Below are 19,476 nucleotides of genomic sequence, written 5' to 3'. Positions count from 1 at the left end.
ATCCAGCTCACAGAAAATACCTCAGGTTTGTCATAGCAGGAAAACATTACCAGTTCAAAGTGTTGCCATTCGGCATAACAACAGCTCCAAGAGTGTTCACAAAATGTCTAGCAGTAGTAGCAGCCTGCTTACGAAGACAACACATTCACGTCTTTCCATAGCTAGACGATTGGCTAATAAAATCAAGCAATTTTACACAACACCAACAACACACTCATTATGTGATCGAAACATGCTACGGTTCACTCTCAATTACCAAAAATCACATCTTCAACCAGCACAAGTACAACCTTACCTAGGTGCTATCCTAAATACTCAAAAAGCCTTAGCTTATCCAAATGCACAAAGGATACAAGCTTTCCAAAATCTCATACCACACACACACCTAAATCAACAATATGCTTTAAGATTTATCATGAAGATTCTAGGAATGATGGCATCTTGCATAGCCATAGTTCCACATGCAAGACTAAACATGAGGCCCCTACAACAGTGCCTCGCACAACAATGGTCTCAAGCTCAAGGTCAACTTCAAGATCTAGTGTTGATAGACCGCCAAACACAAATGTCCCTTCAGTGGTGGAATCACAGCAATCTAATAAAGAGGCAGTCATTCCAAGACCCTGTGCCTCAGACCATAATCAGAACAGATGCATCAATGGTCGGTTGGGGAGCTCACCTCAACAATCAGCCCATTCAAGGGCAATGGGATGCCCAATAGAAACAGCTTCACATAAACCATCTAGAACTATTAGCTGTATTTCCTGCTCTAAAAGCGTTTCAACCTCTTCTCAGACAGAAGACTGCTCTTATAAAAACAGACAACATGACAACCATGAATTACCTCAACAAACAGGGCGGGACACACTCATCTCAACTGTCCCTGCTAGCCCAAACAATATGGAGATGGGTAATTCCCAATCACATTCATCTGTTAGCACAATACATTCAAGGGATAGACAATCAGCTGGCAGATCTCCTAAGCAGAAATCCCCAGCAAACACATGAATGGGAGATTCACTCCCAAGTACTTCAAAAGTACTTTCAAAAGTGGGGAACACCAGGGATAGATCTATTTGAAACAAGCGAAAACGCAAAATGAATAAACTTCTCATCCAGACAACCACATCCTCTATCTAAGGGCAATGCTCCATGGATTAATTGGTCAGGGAAATTTGCTTAAATTTTTCCCCCTATCCCACTCCTTCCCTTTCTGGTCAGCAAACTACATCAAACGTCACTCACCATGATTCTGATAGCACCAACATGGGCACGCCAGCATTAGTACACAACACTTCTATGAGGTAGTACCTCATTCCAAACTCCCAAATAGACCAGATTTGTTAACACAGAACAAAGGTCAAATCAGGCATCCAACCCCCAGTGCTCTCAACCTACCGATTTGTCTCCTGAAGTCATAGAATTTGGTTACCTAAAAATTCCACCAGAATGCATGGAAGTAATTAAACAGGCACATAAACCCGCTACGCAAACAAGTGGAAAAGATTTGTATACTACTGTCAATCTAAAAAACACTGATCCACTTACAGCATCAATACAGGATATTGTATGCTATTTACTTCATTTGCAAAAATCACACCTGGCTTTCTCATCCATCAAGATACACCTCACTGCAGTATCTGCATACTTACAGAATATTCAACATACTTCTATGTTCATAGTTCCTGTTATTAAAGCCTTCATGGAAGGATTAAAAAACATTATTCCACCTAGAACACCACCTGTTCCTTTGCGGAATTTAGATATCATACTTACCAGACTCATGGGACCATCTTGTCAAATTCAATTTTTAACATGGAAGGTTGCCTTCCTTGTAGCTATTACTTCTTTAAGAAGAGTTAGTGAAAAACAAGCCTTCACTCTTGAAGAACCTTTTTTCCAACTGCACAACCATAAAGTTGTCTATAGAACAAATGCAAAATTTCTACCAAAAGTGGTATCTCCTTTTCACATCAACCAGACAGAGGAATTGCCAGTCTCCTTTCCACAGCCAGACTCTGTGGCAGAAAGAGCTCTTCATACTCTAGATATCAAAAGAGCTCTTATGACCTAATAGACAGAACCAAAGATTTTAGAAAAACAAAACCACTTTTTGTTGCTTTCCAACAACCACATAAGGGCAATCCTATATCAAAACAAGGTTTAGCAAAGTGAATTGTTAGATGCTTAAAACATGCAATATCAAAGCAAAAAGATAACTTTTGATCACTCCTAGAGCACATTCTACAAGAAAGAAAGGTGCGTCAATGGTATTTTTAGGAAACATACCAATGGTTAATATATGTAAAGCAGCCACATGGTCAACTCCTCAGACATGTACAAAACACTACTGTATTGATGTGTTTGCACAGCAACAAGCCACTGTAGGCTAAGCTGTCTTAAGAACACTATTTCAAACAACTTCAACTCCTACAGGCTAGCTACCGCTTTTTTTGGGAGGACTAACTGCTTTGTAGTCTATGCATAGCATGTGTATCTGCAGCTACACATGCCATTGAACAGAAAATGTCACTTACCCAGTGTACATCTGTTCGTGGCATGTAGTGCTGCAGATTCAAATGCACCCACCCTCCTCCCCGGAAACCTGTAGTCGTTTACGTTTAACATTTGTACATATATATATACATTTACATTTGCATGGACATCTCTTTGTATTCTTAGACTCTATCACTCCTTCCTTTACCCTTTGCGGGAAAACAATCTAACAATTGAGTCGATGCCCATGTGCACTGAAACCGAGAGGAGGAGTCACTCAATGCCGTGACTCCGAAAAGACTTCTTCGAAGAAAAACAACTTGTAACACTCCGAGCCCAACACTAGATGTCGGACGAGATATGCATAGCATGTGAATCTGCAGCACTACATGCCACAAACAGATGTACACTGGGTAAGTGACATTTTATATATATATATATATATATATATATATATATATATATATATATATATATATACACAGGGAGTGCAGAATTATTAGGCAAGTTGTATTTTTGAGGATTAATTTTATTATTGAACAACAACCATGTTCTCAATGAACCCAAAAAACTCATTAATATCAAAGCTGAATATTTTTGTAAGTAGTTTTTAGTTTGTTTTTAGTTTTAGCTATGTTAGGGGGATATCTGTGTGTGCAGGTGACTATTACTGTGCATAATTATTAGGCAACTTAACAAAAAAATATATATACCCATTTCAATTATTTATTATTACCAGTGAAACCAATATAACATCTCAACATTCACAAATATACATTTCTGACATTCAAAAACAAAACAAAAACAAATCAGTGACCAATATAGCCACCTTTCTTTGCAAGGACACTCAAAAGCCTGCCATCCATGGATTCTGTCAGTGTTTTGATCTGTTCACCATCAACATTGCGTGCAGCAGCAACCACAGCCTCCCAGACACTGTTCAGAGAGGTGTACTGTTTTCCCTCCTTGTAAATCTCACATTTGATGATGGACCACAGGTTCTCAATGGGGTTCAGATCAGGTGAACAAGGAGGCCATGTCATTAGATTTCCTTCTTTTATACCCTTTTTTGCCAGCCACGCTGTGGAGTACTTGGACGCGTGTGATGGAGCATTGTCCTGCATGAAAATCATGTTTTTCTTGAAGGATGCAGACTTCTTCCTGTACCACTGCTTGAAGAAGGTGTCTTCCAGGAACTGGCAGTAGGACTGGGAGTTGAGCTTGACTCCATCCTCAACCCGAAAAGGCCCCACAAGCTCATCTTTGATGATACCAGCCCAAACCAGTACTCCACCTCCACCTTGCTGGCGTCTGAGTCGGACTGGAGCTCTCTGCCCTTTACCAATCCAGCCACGGGCCCATCCACCTGGCCCATCAAGACTCACTCTCATTTCATCAGTCCATAAAACCTTAGAAAAATCAGTCTTGAGATATTTCTTGGCCCAGTCTTGACGTTTCAGCTTGTGTGTCTTGTTCAGTGGTGGTCGTCTTTCAGCCTTTCTTACCTTGGCCATGTCTCTGAGTATTGCACACCTTGTGCTTTTGGGCACTCCAGTGATGTTGCAGCTCTGAAATATGGCCAAACTGGTGGCAAGTGGCATCGTGGCAGCTGCACGCTTGACTTTTCTCAGTTCATGGGCAGTTATTTTGCGCCTTGGTTTTTCCACACGCTTCTTGCGACCCTGTTGACTATTTTGAATGAAACGCTTGATTGTTCGATGATCACGCTTCAGAAGCTTTGCAATTTTAAGAGTGCTGCATCCCTCTGCAAGATATCTCACTATTTTTGACTTTTCTGAGCCTGTCAAGTCCTTCTTTTGACCCATTTTGCCAAAGGAAAGGAAGTTGCCTAATAATTATGCACACCTGATATAGGGTGTTGATGTCATTAGACCACACCCCTTCTCATTACAGAGATGCACATCACCTAATATGCTTAATTGGTAGTAGGCTTTCGAGCCTATACAGCTTGGAGTAAGACAACATGCATAAAGAGGATGATGTGGTCAAAATACTCATTTGCCTAATAATTCTGCACTCCCTGTATATATATATATATATACACACACACACACACACACACACACACAAGTATTTGAATAGTATATTGAAGTGTATGAAACGTTTTTGAATCACATGATGAGCCTAGGAATGTATTTAAATCGTGTGCAACCTATGTTTGCCTCTACACTTTTTCTTTATTGCTTCAATGAGACTTACCATTCAGAAATAGAAGTTAAGTTCTTTATTTTACTATAACCTGGAAATCCTTTGTGTGAAGTCTTGTTTGCCTGCACAATCTACACCTTCGTGCATGAAGACTGAGTAGTGACTGTTGACTGCTTTCGAACTCCCTTCCAAAGTATTTTAAGTCATTCTAGTTTACCAGGCAGCCATCTATGAAAACTGTTTACACCGGACACTGGGATAAGTTTATGACCTGGTGTAAATCCTGTCATAGAGATCCATTACAGGCAAAATTGACGGATGCGTTTATCATTTGTGCTGTCTTAGCCTAGGAAAGACTTCTTTGTGTTCTTTGTTTCAGCAAATTCAAGCAAAGTTTATTCTGCTGCTATTGCCAAAACTCAAAGGATTTGGACTGGCTATCTTGACGCTATAATGAAGGTAAGCTCAAGAACGTAATTGTAGCAAGTGATGTTTGACAAGGTCAGTGCATATTGAATGTGTTCAATACAGTTTATAGCTTGCACTTGATTTCAGGTGTTGTTGTTTGACATAAATGTGCATTAGGACAACAAATGTTTTTCTGCCAGTTAGGTTTGGAAACACTGCTAGGGGGAATAGTTTTTGGTAGTTGGGAAGGTGATAAGAACTTGGTTGGGTTTTCACAAAACTGATCAATAGTTTTTTTCACTCTAATGCCAGCATTCTAATAGGATTGTTCAGGAAGTGATTTTGCCACCTGGGACAATATGTTCCAAACACAGAAGAAAGGAAAAAGGTTAGGTTGGTCTGCCCATTCAATTATATTTGGAAACCAGTGTTTTTTCAAGTGACTGAAAACCTGTTGTGGATACTCTTAGACATGCATACAAATCTACTGTTTTGCCGGATTTAGGTGCCTGTACATAGGGTTTTTTTTATTTCTTCAGCCTTCTCTCACCTTCAACAGGAAAAAAGGATTCTAGCAGCCTTTGTCCATCCACCAACCCACCGTCACCTGCCAGCTGCCAACTTCCAATGTTCACTGACCATAACAGTGCACCACTTACTGAACTCCTAAAGACTTTCTTGATTATCACCTATACAAATGTCATAACACCAATTCTAGAAGAACCGCTCGGATTTCTTCTCTCAGCACATGTCTAATTCAATCTAAGGGCAACCATATCATGATGCCAGACAAGGGAAATTCTTCACACTGTGCCATGATTACACCACAAAAGTACTTCCAGGACTAACCTGGAAACACAAAAAAGCTTAAGGGAGAAAGACAATGAGACCATTCTTCTCTGGCTACTCATTCTACAAAAGTCTCTGATTGAACATGAGATCAGCCTTGTTGGTCCAGCAGTTTATTAAAGTGTTGGAAGCTCTTTTGCAGGATGTATTTGTGTACTCCTAGCTAACCACTACCTACCCACTTTATAGTACTTATGACCTACAATGTAATTCTTAAAAAGCTATGTATACATCCTGTGTTTAACCTGTGTATGCCATGCATAGCTAGGTATTGCCACAGGTGTAAATCATCTTGCTATTTAAAGTGGTTTTCTGCTTGCCGTGGCTAGATGCAAGCTGTTAAATGACCCATAAGGAAGAAGGGTGAATCCTTCCCTCCTGTGACTGTTACAGATTTTCTGTTAGAAAGACAGTTTTAAGTGTGATTACTGAAAGCTAAAAGAGTAGTAGGTTTTAATTTCATTACTTCCTGCCCTGGGCTAGGACACCATTCCCCTAGGACAGAGCGGTAAGCTAGTGACCCCACATGCATGTATCTGATGGAAACATCATTCAAGATTCTCAGTAATAGGGCAACTTATTTGAAACTCATTTGTCCATGGTTGCTGGAGAGAAACTAACGTTATTTACTTATCAAAGCTTGGAAAACTTTTATTTTTTTAAATGAATACAAATTGGCCTGGCCAGTTAAATTTGTTCTGTCACTTCCATCAGATTGGTTTGTTCTGTTGTGATAGTCAGGATACTTGTTTAAGCTAATGTGTTCTGGATTTGGCATGGTGGAAGTAGGACATGTTCCCAAAAGGAGGAAAAATAAATGGCTACCTAGCCTGGAGTCTTATTGCAGGTGGGTGGTCAAGGAAGCCTGCATTTCTTATTGCTCATGGTTCTTTCCCTGAAAGTGATCCCACTTGTAAGAGTTGCAGAAATGTCCCCACCATTGTTCATGATGTCCTTGTCCTGTCTTAGTGAAACTCCTCCCTCCTCCACTTTTATGTGTTTTCTGTCTGTCGCTGAGCAACAATGGCCATCTGCTTGGAACGGTCTGTACCTAGTATATATTCATGTTTTGACCACTTCCAGGTAACCCGCTCTAGAGCTAGCTGTGGGACAGGAAACAGAAATCAAAGACAGCTTCCCGGTGGAAGCGGCTACACATTCTCCTGACTGGGAGGGACCGTCAAAGTTAAACGAAGCAAATGATTGGTTGCCTCAGACTTTCAGATATTAGGTTCTATCAAAGTCACAGGTTTCTGAACTCTGACTGGACAGCAATTATTCGTTCCCTGGTAGCCATTTGTAACGGGACATTGGCACCCTCGAATTCCTCTCTTGGCTTTACTTGGGTGATTATAATTATTAATTATTTTTAACTTTATTTTTTTACTGAAAACTCAGAAATTGAGACGCAAGCCCATTAAGTTCTCCAGTACGAGACCCAGAACCAGAGACCATTTAGACAAAGGACCCAAAATATCATAGCAAACCTGTTACATTGTATTTTTTGCCAAGTACGTCTGTCCCATTGACTGGGGCTGTTTGGAAATAGTATTATATCCCAATGGATATAATTGCTAGAAAACATTTGGGTATGTAAATTAGCACCAGAAAGATCCACTTTCTGATTTTCATCATATATCGTAATTGTACATTTTCTTCATTTATCTGTAATTTAAAAAAAAGCTGTTCTAAGCCAAATGTGTTGCACTAACTTAACATTGTTTCAGAATTATTTACTGTCTCTTTCTGAACCTAAGTTTCTAGCAGCTATCTCCACGTACTGGAAGCTTTGACTGCTTATCTTTGTTACCCAAGGATAGTAAACTGCACAAAGGGCCTAACTTAATAGAGGTGTAAACCCACCATTTAAAAAAAAAAGTTTATGTGGTACCTACACATACAAATACTTATTCCCTATGACCCAAAGAAGTATAGGTATGTCATTAACCTGTTTTTTTGCTTCCAATTAATTGGAGTGAACTCTCAATTTTCAGCTCAAACTTGATAATAACCATAACAATTTGTTGACAAAAACTTGCTATGATTTTGGCCAAATGGGGGAATGAATTCAAACTATCATCGATCCATTGGTGACATTTTGTGAGCACTTCTGATTCATTAGATCTTTTTCCGCCTTCAACACTTTGTCTCTCGTGTATTTATCACCGTTCTTTAGTTGATGGTGATTCAAGACATGACGTAGTATGTGAGCCATCATTCACAATATGCATGTCTTTCATAACAGTCTTATTTCATGTGGCTACTAACTGAATCCATGTAAGTCCATATAAACTTTTGTCTTGTGCTGCTTGACCTTCCAAACTAAATCCTATGAGACATATTGCCCAGCCTGTATAAGCGTGACCCAAAATATTTTGAACTGTATTCTCTAATAAGTCTACTCCTACCCGGTACCTATCACAACCAAACAATGGAATAATAGACATTCTTTCATTCTCTTTATTCAAAGAGACACAAATAAGAATGCAAATTGATACATAACTAAAGCATCTGAATCAATAACATTTAACTGCTAACTTTCATCTGGACAAACAATACCGTAGCAGTATATGAACACTAACAATGTTGGATAATAAATGTTGAACTACAACAATTACAACTAGCACTACAAACTACCGCAGAGTACGGCATAGTAGCTTACTACCTGTTTACAATGCACTTCAACTCCTTGTCATCAAGGGTATAAAGAGGTATGTACATATACTGTATAAAACAATAAAATGTGTCTAGACAGAAACCTCTACTCTGTGGAATCTTTTACACATCACTATTGTTAAATATTGGTCTGCGATCTCCAACCACCTTGAGATTTTTCAGGTGCATTCTTGAGTCTCCCAAATTCTGGATGGAATGCGGGGCTGAGACAGGACAGGGTGGAGAATAATTGCTTGACATGAAACATGGGTGAACTAGATACACTGATCTTTATTAATGAAGTAGACATTTGGTTAGTCTCTGTTTGGCCTCCCACAGTTGTTAAAATTCTTTGCCATTTTGAACTGTCAAAATGATGGCCTCTTTTCTATGCAGATATTGATACATTAACTCTGCTTTCCCTACAAGCTTGCAATTGTGCATACATTCATGTCCTAGAGACTGAACTATGGGAATAGTTGATATCCAGTATATATAATTTGCATAGAAAAGGGTGCAAAATGCATTTTAAGACTCAAAACCTTGCCAAGGTGCTACTTTCTTCTCTTTGGAAGCCATTTGTGAAGCTTCGAAAATAATGGATTGGATTAACCATTTACAAGGACATCACTCATTGTCTTAAATTGTAACCACTATATGATTCATTCTAACTTTTACTTATGATATGAATTCATGTAGGGTCTACACACCCGCAACATTAGTGCCGGAACTGTGCATGCACCCTATAGAACAAACTCTCTAGTAATAAAAATCTTCCAAAGCCGCTTTGTCAACTACTTTGTTTATTTATACTGGCTGATTAGCATTAAGACAAGACACTGCCATTGTAGTAAAAGTGTGCTTTAGAAGAAGTAATATCTGATAGAAATGCCTAGCCGCAGATTCCTTACCTTAGAATATTCCCCAGGCGTTAGACTGGACCTGGAAACCTTTGGTGAGCAGTACCCCTGGTAAGTGGTGTTAATCGGCTACGTGTGGCATTGTGGGTGTCATCCACACCGGAAGTGATGTGCGCTGTGCCTATACATGTGCCACCCCAGCCTGCTGACATCAGTTCTTTTCTTTCTGCGTCAGTCAGTGCTGATCCAGAGTAAGAGAACCCCAAGTCACTTTTTGACAGACCTTTTCATGACCTTTTATCAAAGATTTTTTGATATTTTGGGCCTGATTTAGATTTCTGCAGACTGGTTACTCCGTCACAAAGTGATGGATATACCCTGTCCACCGAATATAAATCCCATAGCAAATAACAGGATGTATATTTTGGCAGACAGGATATCAGTCGCTATTGTGATGGAGTAACCTGCTCCCCAAAATCTAAATCAGTCCGTTTGTCTCCTGGTGTGCATGATGCCCACTTGAAAGACAGGGTTTAAACCATGCAGCGCCTGTCCCGCATTTGATTTGTCTCTGTTGTCTTTAGCAAGACCACAACGCCAAGACATGCGAGTACTGCTGCGTCAATCGACTCCACAACACTCCAGGTCTCGATCACGAGCAAGGCCCTGAGATCGTTCGCAAAGCTGTACCTGGTGATCGTCGTCGTACTCCAAGTCGTGGGGAAAGTCTCACAAGAAGCAAAAGAAGTCAAAGATGTCTTCGACTTCAATGTGCAAGTCTTCGGACAAGTTGTTGGAACTCAATACCTATCTGTGGTGGAGCTTGCATCACATCCATGCCTCCCTGAATTTGGGGGAGCCCGAGCGACCCCCGCCCAACCAAAAGAATTTTACGAGGCCATGCATCTCATTTTTGGGCAAGCTGACCCCTTTGGAGTGCCCTCGGGCCCCACGGGTCGAGCAGAAGCCCCTACTTTCTGTTTCGGTTTTGGTTTTCTGCTGACGAGCTTTCCCTCCACGCCAATCAAGCGACCTCAACCTTCCCTGGCACCCACTCCAGTGTCGGCGCCACTGCCCCATCATCATTCCCAATTTCGATACAGAATCAGACTGGCGTTGTCCGGTGCCGACAGGGGCAAACACCCCATATCGGACAGGCCTGGATTGGGTGATGATTGGGTTTGCAGACCCTTATGGATGACAGACATTAAAAGATCCTGACGACACCTGGTATGAAGATCTGGCAGATGCCATTGGAGTGGGCACCTCCCCAGACACTGGCCTACCATGTCCACGGAGGAGGGTGCCTCATTCGCAGTGGTGGTGGAAAGGGTGGCTGAGGTCCTGGACCTTATGCTATCCTCAGTGGAAGTCAAGACAACGTGTTGACAGAGGTGCTTTAGCTAGGAGTTGCCCCACTGAATCATTACTCCCATTCATTGAAGCCCTTACCGTCATCCTACTTGGGCCTAATATAAGCTCTGCACAGGATGTTCTCTTACGGCACCCTGGCACGGCTATCACTGAACACCTCATACCTCTTGTGCCAGTACTCCCATATGATCTGGGATTCGGTTGTGCAAGTGCTGCCCATGTTTTTGGAGGAGGACTAAGCCATACTCTCTCAAGCAATTGCTGACTGGAGGGATACAGTCAAGTTCACCATAGGATGTGGAGTCGACAGACTCGCTAGACAGAGCAGTTTCGCCAATGTCCCTTAGGCCCCCTGCATGGTTAAGAACCACTGCTTTTCGGGGGACGTCCAAGCTTCACTCATGGTCATGCCCTTTGATGGCTCTCATTTGTTCGGCGAGAAGGCGGTCTCTGTGCTGGAGCTCTTTAAGGACAGCAAGGCTACGGGCTGGTCCCTGGGCCTTTCCATGGCCCCTCACTAATCCCAGCCCACCTTTTGCCCTTTTTGTGGTCACGGAAGGGGCTTTCAACCGGATCTCTGCACACCCAGTCACCACGGCCAGCAAATTGCACAATCTTTTCGTGGCTGAGGACGCAGTTCCCACAGTGCATGTGGGACAGGTAGCCAGAAGTTAGGCTAGACCACCACCTGCCTCCAGCAGCCACAGCCTCCAATCCCCTTTAGTTTGCCCTCCGACCAACATGGGCATCCAGTAGGAGGCAGGATACGCCTTTAATTGCACTACTAGAGATCAGTGACATCTGACCGTAGGACTTTACAGCTTGTCCAAAGGTGTTACTCCCGCCCCTTTGTGACCAACTGTCCACTGATGTCACCTACTTACGAAAGCTGACGGAAAACAACTTCTCCGTGCTCCATCAGAAAGGACAGTTAACTCTCTTGGCCACGGGCTCTACAGAGAAGGTGCCGGCCTTAAAAGAAGGTTGTGGTTGCTATTCCCGCTACTTTCTGGTGCCAAAGAAGGACGAAGACCGTTGTCCTAATTCTAGATCTGCACCTTCTCAATTCCTTACTGTAAAAGGAGAAATTCAGGATGCTCGCACTTGTACAAGTCCTGTCTGCCCTAGAGCTAGGAGGCTGGATTGTACTGATGGACTTAAGGGACGCATATTTTCACATCCCCTTCCTGCCCCCTCTCAGGCAGTTGGCCAAGAACACTTTGTTTGCTGTGCTTCCCTTTGGCCTTCCCAGTGCTCCTCGGCAGTTCACAAAAGAGATGGCGACGGTCGTAGCTTATCTCCGGAAGTTCGGGGTTCCAGTGTTCCCCTACCCCGACGATTTGCTTTTGAAGGCAGGCTTGTCACAGGCAGTCGAATCCCTCCTCCGGACTGCACCAAATCGTCAGCATTTGCAGTGGTTCACTATTGATGTGCCGAAGTCACACCTGACTCCCTCTCTGACACTCTCTTTTATTGGAGCTGTTCTAGACACAGCAGTTTCAGGCTTATCCTTGCGAGCAGTGGGTCCAGGATATGCAGGCTATGATACAGATGTTTCACACTCTATCCTGGATTTCAATTAGACTGATTCATAGGGTGCTGGGACTCATGGCCTCCTGCATCCTCCTAGTGACACATGCCTGTTGGCATATGAGGGCTCTGCAGTGGGACCTGAAGTTCCAGTGGGCACAGCATCAAGGGAATCTCTCCCACATGGTTCAGATCTAGGAGGGAACTGCAAAAGACCTGCAGTGGTGGCTAACAAACCATGATTGGATCAGTGGGAGACTCCTCTCCCTTCCCAAACCAGAGCTGACAGTAGTGACAGATGCATCACTCCTGGGCCAGGGTGGCCATCTCGTTGAGGTGGAGCTCAGAGGACTCTGGTCTCTGGCAGAATCTGGGCTGCACATCAGACCATTGGAGCTTGGACAATACGATTGGCATTGAAAGCCTTTCTTTCTTCAATACTCTGATACAGGTGTTCACGGACAAGACCACTGCCATGTAGTATTGCAACAAATAGGGCATTTGGGGTCGTAGACCCTTTGTCAAGAGGCTTTGTGCCTCTGGACTTACCCAGAACACCAGGGAATATCCCTAGTGGTTCAACACCTGGCAACCTCTCTGAATGCCAGAACTGACAAACTCAGGTGTTGATGCCTGGCAGATCACGAATGGCATCTCCACCCGCAGGTGGTGCAAGGTCTCTTCCAAGAGTGTTGAGAGCCTTGGTTAGACCTATTCAACTCAGCAGAGAACATGCAATGTCAGCAGTTTTGCACACTGGAGTTTTCAAGGCTGCCCTCGCTTAAAGTCTCTACTCAAGTGGATCTCTGGCCTTCTGTACACCTTTCTGCCAATACCACTCCTGCCCAGAGTTTTCCTGAAAATCAGGAACGGCTGGGCCCAACTTATTCCTGTGGCTCTGGATTGGGCACGGAGAGTCTGGCATTCTGAGCTGTTCAGCATGAGCACAGGTCCTCCGGTCAGGTTGCTTCTTCAGGAGGATTCCTGTCACAGCAACAGGACAGGGTGCTGGCCCCGATCCCGAATACGCTTTACCTTCATGCTTAAAGAAGGAGCAGTGACAGTTCACAGCTTTCTACCTTCGCCTGAAGTCTGTAATGTTATTTTGGCAGCCAGACATCCTTTCTCCAAGACGGTATACGCCTGCCGTTGGAGGAAGTTTGTGGCATGGTGTACAGACAAAAAAAGTTGATTGTTTGCACCTTTTTCCCAGGTTCTTTTGTTTATTCTTACCTTAGCCCAGCAGGGCTCTGCTTTAGGTGCATTAAAAGGTTATCTTTCTGCCATCTCGCATTTCTGTTGTTGCCAGATCAGCCATCCCTTTTCAAATCCCCTATTGTACAAAGTTTTCTGAAAGGCCTTCAGCATACGTTCCCAGGACCATCTTTGATTGGAGATGATGTCTGTATTTTTCAGCATTGAATAAGGTAGTCTTTCTGCCTAGCTGGCAATGAAAAATAAGTATTGTATGAATACAAATGGCTGCACATGAGATGTTTGAATAGTTATCATTGTGTGGAAAACCTCTTAGTAGAGATTTGAGTCGAAGTTGCTAGTCAAAGAGCTGACTTGGAGTGCAGTTAGGTGTATTCATCCAATATGTCCAAATTAAAGGTTTTCAATTGGCATGATGAAATAACAACTGGCCATATGTACTCATTCCAGTGGTTGCTGTGCTTGTAAAGAGTTCAAGCTCAGTTAAGTCGGGTTCAGCCAATGTTATTAATGAAAGTTATATTTAAAGGTCTCATGCTGTGGGGGACAAAAGTAGTGCCTGGCTTAATAATCCACCATAAAAGTATGTGACAAAGCAACAGTAATTCTGTTGTAAACCAATCTTCTAAAACTGACATCTAACCATTTTAAGACTTGACCTGTAGTGGACAAAACTGCACTCCTCTTCTCGTATTCTCAAAGTGATACATTTTGTTTCTCTTTCTTTATCTTTTAAGGTTGGACAGATGCAAATATTAAGACAGCAAATTGCCAATGAATTAAACTACTCCTGCAAATTTGACTCAAAGCATCTTGCAGCTGCTCTGGAAAATTTTAATGAGTAAGAAATCTTTTTATACCAGGAAAATTGCTTTCCTTTTGAAATCTGTGCTTTTAACAACAAGTAATCTAATTCAAATGTTTATATCCCAGAACTGAAAGTTATTTTAACACCAACTCAAGGACTGCCTGTTTTCATCCATTAAATAATACCTGCGGATCTCAGGCCCCTGCTTTTGCAATTTGAACTGGAGATATGGCCATCTTTTAAGTTTCAACAGCTTTTTTTCATCAGTATAACACATATGAGGACATCCACATAACGGGCAATACAGGGTGTGTTTCACACAAAGTTATATTTACAGACAACTCCTCATCTCACCTTGTCATTCCTCTTTCTTTCACCCACCACAAACATAAGTGGGTAAAGGAATGGAACCAGAGGACAATGACAAGGAAAAACACCTCTCATGTTGACAATATCCAGAAAAATATACATTTGTCAACCCCATTACTCTGGTGAAAGATATAGACTATGGTGACCAACAAAGATAATATCCCCATGAGCCACTACCCACAGATACAAAAATATGTAAGCATCTATCGCCTTCCTTGTTGGTTCTACATGTCTTAGCGTACAATAGGTCTACTGTTACGTCTAGTTGCATGAAACCACGTCTGACACTACCATGAATTGTTTACAGGTTTTGAAGGGTAAATGCTCATAACCATTTAAGGACATGTCACAATGCTTGTCCTACGGTCTCTCCCAAATTTCTGTCCATCTGTCATGCCTCTCTCTTTTTGCCTGTATTAAGATGTGTGGGGAGGCGTGAGCCCAAAGAATCTGTTCTTCCAGGCCCCTCTGTATTTTAACTTTCAAGGAGGGGCCCTCAGGCAGACTCTCCATGCCCAGCAATTTGAGGTTAGGTGCTCAAAATGTATGCTCAAAGCATTCCATCTAGTTCTCCTTTCTTTCCCGGAAGGTTTGACCCTTTCTCTAAACTTCTGAAGTACATTACCATTTAATGCAAGATCTGAATGCAAGATCTCCAAAGAATTCCTCTTTACTTACACCCCTCTGTAGACAATAGGGCCCTGGTCATATGCCTATCCATGGATGCCAGGGTTTCTGCCATAGTTGTAAACTATTGGTCAGTGCTGTGCGCTGAATTGTAGATTATGCAGGGCTGCTAGTATCGAGTTGTCACACAAGCAAATCTATCCTGCATATGGTTGCCCATGGTTCTCTGTAGGATCCTTACTCTCTGCTTCAGGCCTCATGGCAAATAAACTACATTACATTAAGAATTAGGAAAGCACACCACGTGGAGAGACCATGAGACTAGGAGACCTAACCAGCCTGATTTGCAGAAACCTTTAAGAGATAAAAGGAAAAATGTATTGCAGCTTATGGAAATGCTTATATACTTCGACTTTAAGGTGTAGCTATCAAAATCCCATGTTGAATGAGGTACGTCAGGGAGTCTGCTGATGTGGGTGATGAACCCCAAACAAAACTGTACCCCTATTTTGGGAACCAAACATACAGAGGACACCTAATGCACTTGAAGAGTGCCATGCGGAAATAAAACTGAAGTGCTGTATGCTGCATAACCTGACCGATATGAACAAGCATACTTGCAGGAAGCAGGATTCACCACAGTGCACACTCTGGAGGCAGAGACCCTCAAGGGGAAGAATTATTGAAACAGAGGTCAGATCTACAATCAAGAGTTTTTTTAGATGGAAAATGAAAGGCATTGATGGGCACCCTGCCGAATGCTACAGAGCATAGATAGACCAGTTAGCATGAATACGGTGATAGAGAGAAGCCTATCAACCACAACTGAAGAGGTAGTAATTGTGTCCCTCCCTAAATATGGCAGAAACAAAATGGAGAAGGTAACATACAGGCCGCCATTGATGCTGGATACTGATTGCAAATTGCTGAGCAAAATATGGCAGCTAGACTACTGAGAGTGTTGCAAAGACTGATACACCCTGATCAGTGTCAGTTCATTCGAGGGTTCAATATTAGATAACTATTAGGAGGCTGCTCCAAATAATAGATCATATGTCTGATATCCACCCAAATGCATGATATATCGAGAAAGCTTTCAAAACGTTACAATAGAAATATTTGAAGGCTGTGATAGATGGGTTAAAGATTACATGCATGGCCATCTCCATTGTATACTGACCCCATAAGGCATGTGTGTGCAGGCCCAATATTGAGGGCATGCACAATGGGCAGAGGGACATGCCTGGAATATCTTCTATACCCATTACTCTTCATAATAGTCGTGGAACCACTTGTGAGTCTGGTGTGACAGTGGAGCTCATTAGGGGCATTACCGAAGCAGGGGAGATCCGCCACAAATCTCTCTGTGCAGATGATATGCTGGAATACCTAAGAGATGCCTGCTGCCATACAATATTGTGGAGCTCTCTGGATTGATGATTAATTGGAATAAAACCAGTGCATTCCATTTTTGTCAGTTCACAGATGGATACAGGCTGCCAGACGTAGCTGCTAGGCTGAAATCGCAGCCATCAGCAACACACTATTTACGGGTTCAGCTATAGGGGACAGACCTATCGGGGAAAAATATAAACCTGATCATGGTAAAATTTAGAAGAGGGTAAACCTTTTGGTAAACACCACTTTTGGTGGCAAGGATCGTAGCACTCACAAAAATGGTTGCTTTACTGCACCTTTTGTACCATGTCATGACCCTGCCGATCAGAGAACCGAAGGTAATATTTCCTGAAATTGACACTATATTGTCAAATCTGATCTTTGGAGCACATAGGCATAGAAGTGAAATGCCTGAGCTTTGATCCTTGGTGGTTGAGGATGGGGTGACCGCACCTGACTTTGAGCTTTATTATTTAATTACCAAGCTGCAATGGGAATTGAGATGGGTCGAGGAGAGGCTAGAAGGCTTGATGGGAGGTACACCAGAATCTCTTACATTGATGGAATTGCGTGGCATATTACAAGGCCCGAGGAGAGAAATAGAGTGAAGCAGAATGATGCTGAGAGCTCCTTGATTTTATTGGCTAGCAGCCTGCAGAGAACACATACATGCCTACCATATGTCCCTGATCTACTAAAAGCTACTATACTGGTCTATACTGGTCTGAGGAGAGCCCTGTCGTAGAGCAACACGGGACTGGAGACCTTGGAAGGACTCTAAGAAGAGGGACCTCTTTTAGGCTTCAGGCACTTAGCAGAAGACCCAGGGATGCCTGAGGGATACATTTTGATTTTTGTATCAGTTTGCACAAGAATTGGAAGCTGAAGCACAGATACACTTCAGACTCAAATTGAAAAGCACTACCAATTGTGAGAGAATTCTTGTACCACTCTTGTACCAGGCATTGGTGGAACAGCCCAAAACCTCAGTGATTAGTCTCAGAGATAGGGAGCTCCATATTGGTTAACAACCAGAAAATATTTAGAAATCACCCTAAATGCAGTTAATAAGATACAGATGCAAATGCCGTGGAATTTCTGTTTTTTGAGAGAAGGTCATGAAACACAAGGCAACTGACAGAAACATTGCATTGAGGGCATAGAAAGGAACTGATAAATTCATTGGTATGGCCCTGATATTAGCAAAGTGCCAAAATGCAATGAGCTTGAAAGACGGCCCAACAACCCCCACAGCTCCTCAGCTACATCATAAGTACCTTTCCTGTGTGCAGCTGATGCTACTAAATTAGAAGCTTTTGCTTTGCTGAATTAATATATGCATCAGAAAATTGAAAAGTCTGTATATGAGACATAAATGTGTGTATTTTCAGGACTCATAAGCTGATGTTGGAAGAAAAATGGTTGAATTTGCAAAAAAAAATGTAAAACCTAGTATCAGAGTGATAAAGCATGCAGTGTTGGAGAAACGCATTACTAATATTAACTAGGTGGCAGGGGTCTTACAACTATGACTTTTGTATATTAGCCAAACAAAAGCATTCCAAACTGATAAAGCCTGTTTTGTACATTGCTGCTGGCAATCTTGCATGGGTGGTCACTAATCTTGTCTGATTTTTCACTATCACAACACTAATATTATGAGTAGCTCAGGATGTTTTTCATTGAACAGAAGTAGCTCTTATTACAGAAATGGTTGGAACCCCCTGTATAAAGAGAAAAAAGAGGGTCCCCATTGAGTAAGTCTATCAATGGATTGTTATAGGATTAGAACTGCACAGAGACAGCAGCAGTCTATAGAAAAATTATTTCAACCTCAATTATCATTCTCTTTGTGGAGAAGCCTGTTATTGGTGTTTCATAGCTTGCAGATCAGTGGTGATAGCAATGATGAGAAACTGTGTATCTATAACCTTATTGTCTATGTGAATATTTGTAAAACATTATATTGTATGAGCTGCGCACTTTACACTGTAGGTTATGTAGGTTCCAACAATTGATTTTTTTTAAAGCTAGATAAATGATCCCCCGTCTCTAATATCTGTAGAAATTTGAAGCTCATAATTGAGTGCCATTAAGTGGGGTAATGCAACATTTATTATTCTATTATTTACAGCGCTTAGAAACATCAGAGGTTCTATGTAAGAAAGAGTTATGATTATTTAGGCCAAATGTAAGGCTTTCAATGAAAAGCCAAGTAAAACCTGTCCTGTGTAGTGAGCTCCAAAATATTTGTAGTGCAATATTCTTCAAAAGCCCCTTACGCAATATTCGTAACCTGTATTTCCTAGGCTTCACATTTAAAAATTGGTGGAATTCTCCAGATGTTTTTGGGGGTAAATGTGAATTATTATTTTGTTACAATCTTTAGACCCGTTCTCTGTGTTTGGTCTTGGATGCAGAATTCAGCATAGGGCACAGTTTTGTTCCCAGATTGGTTATTGGATAGGCAAATCTATGTTGCAGTTAATATACAGTTGCTCGGTATACCCGGATACCAGAAACTTGTTTTTTTACCTTGCTTTACTTTAGTAGCTTATGTTGTAAACCATCAGTAGCCCTTAAGAACCATCATAGGTGCAAATAACTGGATGTTTGCCCCAGTTGTAAGTTTTGCTTGTTTTCTACACTGCGCTGTTTTCTTTGAATGCTTCTTTGCTGCAGTAATCTTTATTGAAATATTGGAGTTCAAATACTTAC

General features: G+C 42.0%; 1 protein-coding gene across 2 annotated transcripts in view; it reads left to right on the top strand.

Moving 5' to 3' along the window:
• Positions 1 to 19,476, top strand: part of WASHC5 (WASH complex subunit 5) — a 326,030-nt gene that overhangs the window by 189,012 nt on the left and 117,542 nt on the right. For both annotated transcript variants that reach the window (XM_069220734.1, XM_069220733.1), the window contains exons 23-24: positions 5,045 to 5,124; positions 14,294 to 14,397. In XM_069220734.1, coding sequence (XP_069076835.1) covers positions 5,045 to 5,124; positions 14,294 to 14,397 — 184 coding nt within the window. The remainder of the gene's footprint in view (positions 1 to 5,044; positions 5,125 to 14,293; positions 14,398 to 19,476) is intronic.

Source organism: Pleurodeles waltl, chromosome 2_2 (genome assembly GCF_031143425.1).
Source record: "Pleurodeles waltl isolate 20211129_DDA chromosome 2_2, aPleWal1.hap1.20221129, whole genome shotgun sequence".
Classification (NCBI taxonomy): domain Eukaryota; kingdom Metazoa; phylum Chordata; class Amphibia; order Caudata; family Salamandridae; genus Pleurodeles; species Pleurodeles waltl.
The sequence above is the reverse complement of the archived record's forward strand: the minus strand, read 5'-3'. Positions and strand labels throughout refer to the sequence as shown.